The sequence below is a fragment of the Astatotilapia calliptera genome, chromosome 6 (assembly GCF_900246225.1).
Source record: "Astatotilapia calliptera chromosome 6, fAstCal1.2, whole genome shotgun sequence".
NCBI classification, from domain to species: Eukaryota; Metazoa; Chordata; class Actinopteri; order Cichliformes; family Cichlidae; genus Astatotilapia; species Astatotilapia calliptera.
In genome coordinates this window covers 16593424-16606948 of record NC_039307.1, presented here as the reverse complement: position 1 = coordinate 16606948, position 13525 = coordinate 16593424, and the positions used below count along the sequence as shown (strand labels likewise).

The window sequence follows — 13525 nt, the reverse complement described above, 5'->3', positions numbered from 1 at the left end:
GTGCTGCTGAGGCAGGTAGACATGAATAGAATTGTAAATGGCTTCTCTGAAAAGAAGGAAAGGGGCCAACTCTCTAACAAATTGCATGTAAACAAATAGCCACAGACCACTGGCTGAGCAACTGCCAGCATCCTCGAGAAGTAAAGAGGAGAAAGAAGAAGACTATACGGTGCATTCCTTTCCCCATAATCTGATTTATTTGGCTGCTTTAATGTAAATCATATCTATTCTTCTTTTTGCCTCTTTCTGACCACCTCTCCCCTTGTTTTTCATCACTGTGTTATTCTAAGACTACATGCATGGGAGACAGAGAGAGAAGCAAAGTATGAGTCACAAAGCTCACACTGAAACACTGAAAATATGTCAACAAGCAGAAGAGAGAGTCAAAGACAGTGAGGAGGTAATAGGTCCACTGGAATTTCCTTGTAATTTTAGCAGGATTAAGATCTGGCTCAGCTGCCTGCAGCTCATGCCAAGAGCTGCTGAGTCCAGTTACCAGAACAAAACGTGGAGTGGTGAAACTTTAGCAAACACCATACAAACAGAAGCATGCACACAGATACTGTATCACCATTTTATCATTAGAGAATATAGCTTGTCTGTGTAAGGAAATACAGCCACAGGCATTTAAAAATAGAGACACAGAGGACTTGCCATCTTTCTGAAGCTGAATCAGCAGGGGTATTTTTTGTTATAGGTGGCAGTAGAGTATGATTTATGTTTAGGCTGCATGGGGAACTAGTTGGTTATATTTTAGGTAGCCAGCCAGGGAGGTTCTCATGTGTCAATAATAATAATGGTAGTTGTTGATTTGGGCCAAATGAAGCAGCATAATAAAAAAACAGCTCATCTCATCTTTCTTTTTCTTTTTTGTTAAGAAAATGTAGCCAGATAAACTGGTAGTTCAGGCTTTTTTGCTGGATCAGAATAGCACTATGACTTACAACAACAAACACTCAACACATTTTTATTCCAGGCTGTCAAAAACTGCTGTTCTGTCAGTTGCCTCTGACATCTCACAGATTTGGCCAGTGGTGCCTTCACATGCTGGTTATTTCTATATTGCACACCTAGAGATAAAATCTGTTTTAAGAGAGGAAAAAATGATCAGCTTGTTACTTGGTTAGGTTTAAAATAAACCTTGTTTTAAATTGTTAATATGACGCTTAGCCACTGCATTTAAAAATGGACCGCATATGATAATCTGGGAGTGAGAGACCCTTTCAATATTGTCATATCTCTGTGCGTCACAGAAACGACACCTAAGGGTACCTTGATTTTATCTTTGAGACACCAGAAGCTTTGACAAAACAGCAGTATTTGATTCCCTGGGAATGAGAACCGGCTAGATCAGCCCATATACTATAAAGGCTCTGAACTTTGTTATCCTACAGTCAGAAATATATGATTTTTTTCATCATTTGTTAAATATTATGCAATCTGAGCTAATTTCATTACAGTGCTGGTAAGTTTCCTTTAATCTTACTTTGGCATAAGTCCTCTTGGGGACACTGCAAATTCTTCTGTGCAGTCTACAGAGCAGACTATTGAGTTGAGTTTTAATGTAGAATTACTCAACTATTAAGAAATAAGTAACCAAAAGTAAACAACACACCAGTTTGTTTCTGTATTTCTGTCTCTTATAAGAGACTCTGAGGCAGTGGCCGACTCACAATACAAGTAAGGAGTAAAGCATGGAGTGGAAGTTGTGAGAATGATTCAGATATTCTGTGGAGCTAAGCTAATAATGGTCCACGTTATAGAGAGCCCACTCACAGGCCATTTTTCCGACATATATAGAATTTTTGGAAGTTACATAAGAGAGCAGAGGAAATGGCATGACTGGAAAAAAATTGTTTTGTCAAATGTTAAAGCAAAAATAGTTTTAGCATAGCATCATTTTTGAGAGGATTTTCTGTGCCGCCAAGCTTTATTTCTTCACATCCCATAAATGAAATGCAAACATGTCAGTCGCCTACACTGATTTTTCTGAAGCCCAAGCCATATGAGGTATGTTGCCTACAATGGCTGTTTTGTCTGACCAGCCCCCGAAACATTCTGTTTAACAACACAGAACTGAGTAACTCAGTGAGGGGTTATTTTTCTTAAAAATTAATTTTCTATCATATAATCATTTTATTGTATCTGCTGTCTGCTCCTCTGCTCGAAAAATACATTACAGCCAAGATATTTCCTGACCTCATTAAGTGAAATGAACAACCAGTGCCTCCAGTTTCTTTTCTATCCCCTCTCTCCTTCTCACTCATGCTTCCTGTGTTAAATTTGATCTTCTTTTCCGCTATGACTAACCAGCACATCTTGTATTTTTGACCTATCTCATGCAACCTGCTGCATCACCGAATGCAAACTGTTTCAGTTTTAGTGACAACCGTCACCTTCCTCCCCCTCTTCACAGCCCACACATGCACTGGCCTCTTCTTCACCGGGAGTCCGACTTTTAGGCAGGCCGGGCTTCATATGCAAATATAGCCTGAGTGGGCGGCAGCCGAGAGCCGAGTGTGCAGCAATGTGAGAACTCTTACAAGCCCCGCCCACAGCAGCCAGTTGCTAAGCGACCACCTGCAAGGAGGCGGGAGCGAGGAGGAGAAGGAGGAGGGGCCATGAATTCAACAACTGTTGCCCGATCTGAGCTCTCGCTGTGTGAATGCGAGTCAGCCGGCGAACAAGTGAGCGAGAGAAAGTGTGTGAGGTGCAGAGAGAGGGTGTGTGTGTGTGTGTGTTTGCGCGTGCACGCGTTTGTCAAAAGAGAGAGAGAGAGTCTGCGCTGGTGCGGGGAAAGCCAGTGCAGTGTTTTTAAAGAGAAAGACACAGCCTGCTTCGCTCCTCTGCCTCTCCGTGGACTATACCACTACCGGGGACTCACCCTTTGGACTATTCCGTCGTTTCCGCCTCCTGCCCTCACACTTGCCTTTGAAGGGAACACCTGTGCGCGTGAAAGCCAAGACAACGGACTTAGCCCTGGTAAACAGGGCGACTGGATGACTTCAGTGGAACACGGTTTGGCTGGTGGAAAGAGGGAGACTGCCGATCATGGACTCCCCGCACTAGTTAACGGGGTAAGAGACCAGGGAGTGCAGCAAGCCTGCTGAAATGTGAGGGTGATAAAAGATGACTTGACAGAATGAGAACAAAACACAGAAAGAGGTCTGCAGGGAGAAGCTGCGGTTTAATGGAAGAAAAGCAGTTTACGCGTTGGGGGAAAGACAGCTGAGTTAAAGGGGAGTTAAGGGGGGTGATGCTTCAGCGGCGGTCCATTGTCCCCCGGTTTGTGTGTTTGAATGTGAGTGTTGCACGTAGTTGACCCTGCCTCACAGCTTGCCTGTCTGTGTTGCTCAGCTGTTGGTGTCATGCCTGCACACTCCTGTCTCCTCTCTTCTTTTTCCTCTCTCTGCTTTCCTGTCTCCCCCCTCCTCCTGTCATATTCCCTCTGCTTCATTTGCATCCCAGCATCTCTCCCTGAGGGTAATGGGATTAATTGGAAACTAGGGTAGCTGGAAGGAGACACGGAGAATGACAGAGAGAGGGATGAAAAAACATGTGAAGTGAATGTCCAGGTGTAGTTTATTTTAAAAAGAAAGAAAGAAAGAAACGGAAAGAACAGCAGATAAATGTGACAAAGTTGTTTTCTACAGTTGTGTTTATAAATGTCAAATAAATGTATCTATCTAATCATTATCATCATCATTTTGCGGCATTTCATACTTAAAAATTCCCATCAGCTGATATGAGCCAAAGTTCATTAATAACATCCCACAAAACTACAGATTGCCTGTCACATGACCACTGCACATATACAAACTTCTCTTTTTATACATTTAAATTGTTTGCAAATGCTATGATTTATTTAAGCACGCACACTTAAAATACATGGAGAATCCTTCCTGATATTTTTTTGCACACGTTCATGTTTGCTGTAACTTTTGAGCGTATTTATTCAACTCTCCAAAAATAGAAAGGCAAGGGGAGTTTTATTTCTATTGTCAGTGGCAAAATATACATGACGTCAGACTCTGTAGTCACTTTGAATACACCTGCTGCTCTGTGACTGGACGTTACATAATGAGATTTGCCCTCTCTTAGTTGAGCAGGAAAGTTGCTGTCGATTCCACCCGGACCAAAAGAAACGAAAACATTCTCCGAAGATCTTTCTACTGAAAAGACAAATGTGTTTAAGGGCATACACTTTAACACATTTGCTTTTTACAGTAATTTGATGTTTGTTTCCATCACCAAAACCGTCTCATAGCCAAGTATTTGTACCAGTGCACCTGTATTTCTCAGGGACTAGAATAACTAGATTAACATGCAGTTCTGAGCTGTACTCGGTGAATGAAAGCTAATCTCCAGGAGTCACAGTCACTCCTCTTACACAATTTCTTCCGGGCCTTCCAACACACTGCTACTGAGAGAAAAGACACAACAATCGACAGACAAAACGAGCAATTATCTAAACAGGACCATTCATTCTGTAGCTTCTTTGTCACTGAGATCATGTACTCTAGGTTTAAAAATAAATGAAGCTCCCCTGGCTCTCACCATTTAACAGTTATAAGTGTTTTAAAGTTACTTTTTAAAAACAGATAATAGGGTTTTAATGCAACCGCCTATGACAGGGGCTAGACCACCTGCTGAGTGTCTGCCAAACAGCACGCTGAAATGCCTCCGTTCAATAGCCGACAGCAAGTGGGCTCACGAGCTGCCAGTTAAGAGAAAGACAATGCACTATGTTGAAGAAGGATGGTGTCCTTTTCCCCCTTCTTTTCTTTGGACGCGAGTTTGATGACTCATAAAACACTCTAGACACAACACTCTCAAGCTGTGAAATAACGAACCTGAACAGTAAATTGGACAGCGAGTGTTAAGTGCTTGTGAAACTCCAAATGAGTCAGTTTTTCCTCTTTTCTGGAAAGATAACTAACTTCTCTTTTTGTTGGTGACGATGATAATTCAAGGGAAGCATTAATCAGTGGATTGCAACGCTGAGGACAAAAAGATGAAACAGTCATCAGATTTGATGGTTTATTAATTGTTTAAGTATATAATGGATAAAAATATGATTGAGAGTAATTATTTTCTCCTTTTTTTTCGTGTTTTATATCTCTGGGTTTTAGACTGATAAAGCAGTCGTTTGAATTTGCCGCATCTCTTACAGTCATTGACTGGAGTACTTACAGGAAAGCATGCGTGGTTTTGATATGACTTCTGCCAGCTAATGCCAACTCCTTTGTTTTGTTTGGCAGGAGCACATAGCACATGTCAAACCAAGGGCAAATGAGCTAATTCACAACTACCCACTTTGTGTGACAGCTTCTCATAATTGCACTTCCTCGTAACATATACCTTGGGTTAAACTTAAATGATTGTGACAGATGCTTACACAACTATTTTCATTTTAACAGTTTCATTTTTCAAGATGAAACAGACGGTCACTGGGCTTTAATCACTGCTCGAATTGGACCTGCTTTTTATATCGTTGTCATTATATATAAGATATATTTTTATTATTATTTATCATTATGAAGTGTTTGAAAACCGACACACATGCTTTATTGGTAAATATCAGTGTCACCAGCAACAGTGAGAAACAACATTTAACTAAAACTAAACTGATGTCCTTAGTTTTATGTTTTTTTTCAGTGTAGTGAAATTTATCAACTCTGCAAGCTTCAGGAGGCTTTGGTGCATGTTGAAATGAGGATGTGTACATGAGATGAAGTATTGTTTCTATTATGATATCTTATCTATCTGAACTTGTCCCTGATGCCAAACCCCCACATTATATTAAAAATAGAAAACTAACACAGAAACTGAAGATAAACCAAATTTGCACTTTTCTAGTTTCGAGCTTTGGCTTCAAGGGTCTGCTGGTACCAAGTACTGTAGGTAACCAACATGTACACAAAAGTCTTCCTGTCCAAAAAAAAAACCCCTGCCTGATGATAAAAAAGGGATGTCAGGATACCAGGAAAGTAGTAGTTTGCACCAATACCAATTAAAACTGCACGATTTTTGATACCCAATTAAATACCGAAACCAAATGATCATTCCACGTATTTAAACATAAACTCATTTATTAATTTTGAACGTGTTGACATGGTGATGGCAGATGTTTATTTAAATTGTTGACATTGTATTTTGTTGAGTTAACACAGAGTCAAATGTTAGGATGGTTGCCGAGTAGCCTGCTGATGTTACTACAAGGTATAACATTAATTAAGTTTCCATAAGAGTTTATATACTGTTGCCCACTGCAAACATTTAAGCCTGTGGCTGTTTTCTCAATGTATCACAGTCACAAGTGTCACATTAAGTAATGTCCATTTTTTTGCCCCAGTGGACCAATTGTTAAAATAAAAGAAAAAAGAAATTTCTATAGAAAATGTTGAAACATCTGACTGAAGCTTGAAGTTAAAATGAGAGCATCTGCCAACATAAAAATAAAGTTGAGTCACTTGAAACGTCACCAAACTGCTCCTCCCTTGCTCTTAGCTTCCTTCATGTCATTTAGTCTTTCAAGTCAAAGCGATATTTAATCCAAATATCAGATCAGTGCATCTTCAACAAAAACTAAACCAAAACTAAACATTGTCAACCAAATAAATAAATACACTGAGATAAGCCAAGTCGCTCTAAAACACTTCAAACTCAACTGAATCGAAACTAAAAATTCAAAATTAAAACTAATGACAAATATAACTCTGATCAGAATCATATAGCAGTCGTTTTTACAAGCTGCTTGTCCTCACTGTTTTGTCACTTTACAGACATGCAGTTCTCAAATTTATGAACACAATGAACTCTGGCACATTAATCATGGGATGTATTTCAGGTTCTCCCTGTTTTTATTAACTGAACGTACCTTGAACCGTCTAAACTGAATCTGATTTCATCTTCATTCAGTCAACTCAGAAATACAGAAGCAAATACTGACACGTGCACAGCGTTTTAACTCTAGGGGCGTTCGCGTTTCACTGAACGTACCTCCACAGAGTCTCCAGTGTGCGTCTGCAGTCCCTCCCTACAGTGTCCTTTGTCCAGTGTGGCATTTCTTGTAACTCAAGTAGCTACCTGAAACAAACGTCTTTTTCCCCCCCCATGTTTCAGTTATGGTTATGGCCTGGTGATGAATGCGCAAGAAGACAGTGAGGCTGTAAAGAGTCTCATGGTTTCCTCATGTTTCAGCATTTCAGTTAGACGTGTGTGTATTTGTGTGTTTAATTCACACAGCATTTCAAACAGCGTTGACCTAAACAAACAGAGTTTAAATATGAGTCAGATATGATTCAGGAAGAATAATGCTTACTGTTGAATCTGAGTAAGGCAGTTACACAGGCAGAAACATGCACATTAAACACAACGAGCAGATGTTTAAGGAATACATGTAGGTGTGGCTGCAACTGTCTCTCATCAACTCAAGGAAAACCGAATGGTTATTTGCTTCATAGATTAACCTAGTGATAATTTTGTGCGCCCCCCCCCCCCCCCCCCAAAAAAAATAAATAAATGAGGCTACAAAGACGATCATCAAACAAAGGTTAAAAAAAATTTATTATTTGCTAACAAGTTATTTCACCATTTATTTATTTGTAACTGTAGCCTTTTAAGTTCTTATAAAGCCTTTTTGCACTCCATCTGTACCAGAGCTGCTTCTCTGACAGGATCAGAGGCTCAAGGTAATCAAAGCACCAGACGGCAACAGTCAAAATGCTGCATATCAAAGCGAAAGCTTAACTTTTCAGGTTTTAGGTGAATACTTTTGTGGCGCTAACAAACGAGGAGCAAATAGATGTTTGGAGAATAGAGAGTAAACTGAACAAAGAGCGAGAAATGGGGGGGGGGGGAAGCCTCTGCAGAGAAACGCCTCTTATCTCTGTGGCTCAGTCTGACAAACGCAAGCAGGGAAACACTGCAGCTCTCAGTCTGGATTTCCCATCCTGCTCTTCTCCTTCAATCCCATTTTCCATTTTCTCTTCCATCTTGCCCCCTTTCATTCTACCTCTCACTCTTCTACTTATCCTCCGGTCCTTTTACTGCTGACTCACTCTAAATCAAAGCTTCATCGGTTTGGATCGATCCACTCGACAGCAGTTCGTGCGTCTGCTCATCCAAACCCTCTTCAAAGTGGCGTAGCACTCCATCTTTGTTAAGCCTTCTCTTTGTACCGCACGACACTTGTTTTGCTCAATAAGACAACAAAAAGGTGGTTACTGTCGAACTAGTTATTCCACAAACCTGCAGCTGGAACAACACCTTTTTAAAGCCTTATTGAGACGTATAATCCCTTTAATCTGGCTTTGCTCATATGACATCCCACAAATATGTTCTTTAAATATCCTTAAAGGGTGGTACCCAGAAAAAGATCCTACTCTCTTAAAGTCATTACAAACTGCAATGTCTCCTGAATAAAATTAAACTTCAAATGATTGAAATATGTAAAGCAGTCGACTTGAATCAAGACTTATGTTTAAACCAGTCGTCGCCTTCTTTTAACATCACTTAATTCTTGAAATGCATGGCTGTCAACATAATTCTCCTCTTTACCAGAAGAGCAGATTAATGATTTGTTCAGCACTAAAATGGTATCGACCTTCAGCACTCAGCATAGACTAAATTGGCGCGAGAAGATGTGAATCTCTTTAATTGTGGTCATAATAACGTTGTAGTTGTTTTCCAACCTGCTGAATGAGAGACTGAAGTTGCTGTCACTATTTGTGTGAGTGTTTTGCATATGTGCATTGTGAGCTTTTATTATGCACAAGGATGTATTGTAGCCATGTGTTAATTATACTGAAAAAGACTCATTCAGTGTGCTTACAGCAAACTTTTTTTGGAAGAAATGTATGAGAGTGCACAGCTGCAGATGCAGAGTGAACACGCTTGATTTGGAGAATATTGTTGCCTAAGGCAAAGTGTGAATGCGCTAACGGTTTGTTTAAAATGTAACCAGTCTTTTCTTTTAACATTATAGGCAAAATAGTCCTGAAATTGCTTTAGAAAAAACATCTCAATTTTGCCATCTTGTTAGCACAAACCATCCTTGAAAGCAATTGAAATGGGAAAAGTTGCACTGTGACAGCTCTTTCTGAGGTTTAAAGAAATGTTACTGGGCTGTACACAAATTCTGAAAAGAAGGGTACTCTATCGTTCGCCTTCACTGACGCTGACACTGCTCGGGTTAAAAAGATGTAGAGACCATTCTGTGGGAGTCATCAATTTGTCCTTAATGTTCCCTCAGCTCATAACCCATAATAAGGTACCTGGACTGAGTGGTCACTTAGCAGTCTGGATTTTTGCAAAAACTTGCTAACAGCGCAAAGCGCCGATTAATTTAGTCGATACCTCCTCAGAGAGCCGCACCTCTGCTCATGATCGGCCTGCTTGTTGTTGTTGCCTCAGGGTCCAACATAACAACACTCTGGGGTCCTCTTCAGCTACAGCAGGCATCTTTCTTCTGCTAGGCTTTACTGCCCAGGCAAAGCAAATACAGTACTTGTAGCATACCCCAAGATAGGTTTACCACCACCGGATTCCACCTTCCTTCTTTTCTAGGACAACACCCAGATTCTGTAAAATCAAGACTGTTCAGATATCCCTATGTTCTTTATGCAAACGAGATACCAATCTCTCCCGTACGTCTTTAAAATCATTTCAAGTTCATAGGTTAAATGTATTTTTAACAAACCTGAGCTCTTTTGATCATAAAGCTTCCGTTTGTACTGGGATCCAAGACTTAGAGCTGTGAGTACATTGTTTTCTCGATAACTGAAACCAAATCATTGATTCACCGCCCGGCGTGTTGAGGTTTTCAAAGGTAAACTTAAACTTTTACTCAGCTCTTTTGCCAGCTTGAATATGTCTTCTGAAGCCTCTCTAGGACTGGGTTTGTGTTTTTTAACACCGTTTGATTGTGTACTTTAATCATGATGATTTACTATAGTTATAATTAATAGAGTTGATCTTTTTGTGCTGTACTCACTCTGTTTTTATGTTGTTTTATTGCCTTTATTCCCATTTTACCTGATTGAGTTGCTTTTGCATCTTGTATGTGGATGGGTCTTTTGACTTCATGTCACAACACTGGGAAAATGCTGGGTGTGAATATTAGTAGCAACACTTTGTGTAATTGTATAACAAGAACACATCTGGATGTTTCTCTCCTTTCTTATAATCTGTTACACACCCTCATTTTGTAATGAGAGATTACTGTGTACTGTTTGCCTCCCTGGTAACTAATACTCTAGTATTACAAGGGTAATGGCTGTGCAGTAATATCATTTGTATGTCACTGTGTTTTTTTATTGCTTAATCTTCTGAAATGTTGCTCAACAACTCTAGCACAAAAAGCACATGACTCAGTGTTGTGAGTTTCAGGGTTGCGCACTGGCATTATGTCATGCAGTCTCAGCTGAAAAACTAATGTCACTACCAAGCTCAGCTGAAAGTTTATGATTGTAAAATTATTATGTTTATTTAAAAAAAACTCAAAAGTTTTGCAAGGAATAGCAGTGCTTATTTTAGTTGGTTTAATTTACATTTGGTTGCTCTCTATTTTTTCCCCTTTTGTTTCTCTCAGTTTCTCTCTGCTGTTCATTTTCTGTCTTCTTATCTCTTTACTCCTCGCTGCTTAGATTGTTGCAGTGAATATAAATAATGTCTGATATTAGTGCATTCTCTTCCTTTTCTTATACATGACTGATTCTGCACAATTCTGTCTGTATTTCAAAATGTTTAGTAGCATGTAATGGCATACTTAAAAACACTACTTATTATAAATAAATGACAATCAATCGACTTTATGTTAGCACATCTACAGTGATTTGTAGTTGGCTAGTTTGTTTTCAAACCCTGTATGGTTACTAGACATGGCTTTACTAAGGGATGGCTGGATGATGAGCATACACACAAATAATGTAACACACAGGAAACTATCTTTAGCTTGCAAACAAATACACTTACTGTATAGTCTGCAGTGAACAGAAACCTCAACTAACAAAAGGCCTTGCAGGAAGGTACTGATTGTTCTCTCGCCTTCATCTCTCCATCTTGCTCTGTTGCTGATGTTGGCCTCGCTTGGGAGAAGAGCAGGAAAGGAACGATAGGACGTCTGTATTTTAACTGGGTCAGACCCCTGCAGCAACAGGCTCACGAAGAGATCAGAAAGTATTTTTCCAGTTTGATTTAAATATTGAGATCTGTGTATGACAACGTTCGTGCTGTGCAGTATTACAGCAGAAGCTGGATGCGTACAACATTGTTTAAATTGTTTTTAATGTTTATTTTTGGGGGGAGGTATTGATAATTTATGAATAATATGACTGATTTGGTCAAATCAAACATTTAATATCTGGATTTTAAAAAAGATCCTCTTTTGGCCAAATGTGCCAAATGAGATGTGAAGGCATGCCAGCCTTCAGATCGAACAGCTACATTTAAAAGTACAGCAGATCTTGGCATCCTCAGTTCGTCAGTTCAAAGCCAGTGGCAGTTCAGATGCTGTTTGGCAGGCCAGCTTTATTTTTTTATTTTTTTGCTTCAGGGATTCGAGCAACTCAAAATGCTCGGTAGGCTCATGTTTTGGCAGTTGAAGCCCCCTGGCTGTTCTGGAGCAGGCGGGTATAAACAGAAGCGTTCAGTAAACGCATGCAAACATGCACTCATAGGCAAAGCTCCTTCCTTAATCATCACTTTTTTAGCAGTCTCATCAGGGTAGCTCAAAGTGACATGTAGAGTACAAAGTGTTTCTGGTTGAAGAAGCAAACACTGTAGGATGTAACTGTCCAGCAGCATCTTTGTCTCGAGTTTGCAGCCCAAATGATACCACGTGATCTTCCTGGATGAACTGAATGCCGAGGATGCGTTGGCACCAAATTAATTTCATTGTGAATATTATGAATACACTCTTTAGTAGTAATACATCAGAGGGAGAGCTTGGGTTGAGCAGGTTGGAGACATGGTTAGTGAGGCGAGGCTGAGATGGTGGGGGCATGTTGAATATGGAGATGCCAAACATGGGGAAAGGTGGAAGATTGCAGATGACTTTCATGGCTGTGGTGAAGGAGGACATGAAGTCAGATGATCCACTGTTTTGGTGACCCCCCCCCCCCCGGAGATCTGGTGTCGGTTATATGCCGTCTTCATGCACCATATCACCTAATTAAAAGGGCAAGTCATGTGGTTTCTCTTTGTCATTTTGGCACCTTGTATGTCTCCAAGTTACTTTCATTTCCTCTGGTCTTATCTTTAGGTTTGTATTCAGCGTATAACCCATATTGTCTCACATTTCGGTACCAAAATGAATGTAAATGACACAAAAAAGGCAGCGTGTCAAAATGTTTACTTTGGACAAAGTTTATTATTACGCCTTTATTACCACAACAATGCATGGTGTTCCGAGTAAAGTAAAGCTTTCCAGTTAATGTCAGTATAACACTGTAGTGTTGATGGTATATTCTTTGCATGGGCGTGATTTCTGACATTTCCAGCCTCTGCTGAGGAGCATTTGAAAAACCTTCTCTTGTCTCTTCACAGCAGGTGTCACGTCGCCCACTGTGTTAGCTTGTTCGGTTTTCTGAATTGTTGCAGAACAGAGTACCGAGAGTGGGGCTGCCTGCTTCCTTGCCGCACACTGTGTTTCTTTCTCTGCTGCAGGGAAGGAATGCTAAAGAGACCTTTATCCTTTGTTTTATTCTCTGTGACTCACACCCCATGTTGGCTCTTTGTGATGATGCAGTGCCTCAGTTTGTGTTGTAAATGGATAGGCTACTTTTTTTTATTTACTTCTCCATAAGCATACATGCAAAATCCTTCCTCATAATTTTATAATCATCTGAAACTTTGTTTTCCAGTGGACTTACATGCATAATTAGTCTTTGTTTATTAATGCTTTATAACAGCATTGTAATTTTCACAAGACCTTTTAAGTACAAACAGCATTTATCTTCTGTTATAGAATTGATTTACAGCATTTAAAGGAAAGTTATACAGTATGCAGTGTGATTTAAACTATTTTTCAGCTGTTAAACTCTTTGACCATCAAAATAAAACCGTTAAGCTGCTCTTGCACAGTCCATCCATCCATCCATAACGGTTATTGAGTTAGGGTCAACAGTCCATCACAGGCCTAATTTATACATTAACATAATATGCGTGCCTTTGGACTGTGGAAGAAAGCCAAAGCATCATTGAAGCACTACACAGAAAGGCTTTTGTTTGAACCTGCAGAATGCTTTGTGACAGTTATCACCACTACATCACACTTCATCAAATGAAGCAATGGAGATATTCTGTGGAAACTTTGGGTATACTGTAGCTCCTCACTATTTCTGGTTTGAATCCAAATAAGCACATAGAGTTTTTGAGAGCGAGAGAGGTGCAGAGATTCTTTAATCCTTTGTTTGCAATGTTGTTACAAACTAACCTGACTATCCTCTGCTGTGTTGCCTGTCCTCCTGTCTTGCATCTCTTTTATTCCCATGGCTCATTCTTTGACTAATCTTATCCTCAT

At 39.9% G+C, this 13525-nt stretch overlaps 1 protein-coding gene across 2 annotated transcripts in view; it reads left to right on the top strand.

Moving 5' to 3' along the window:
* The first annotated feature begins 2605 nt into the window (after positions 1 to 2605).
* rab11fip4b (RAB11 family interacting protein 4 (class II) b) overlaps positions 2606 to 13525 on the top strand; it is a 29720-nt gene continuing 18800 nt past the window's right edge. Inside the window, exon 1 of one of the 2 annotated variants that reach the window (XM_026170609.1) lies at positions 2606 to 3077. In XM_026170609.1, the coding sequence (XP_026026394.1) occupies positions 2622 to 3077 (456 nt within the window). In that variant the 5' untranslated portion in view covers positions 2606 to 2621. The remainder of the gene's footprint in view (positions 3078 to 13525) is intronic. The other variant, XM_026170610.1, reaches the window with a different exon arrangement.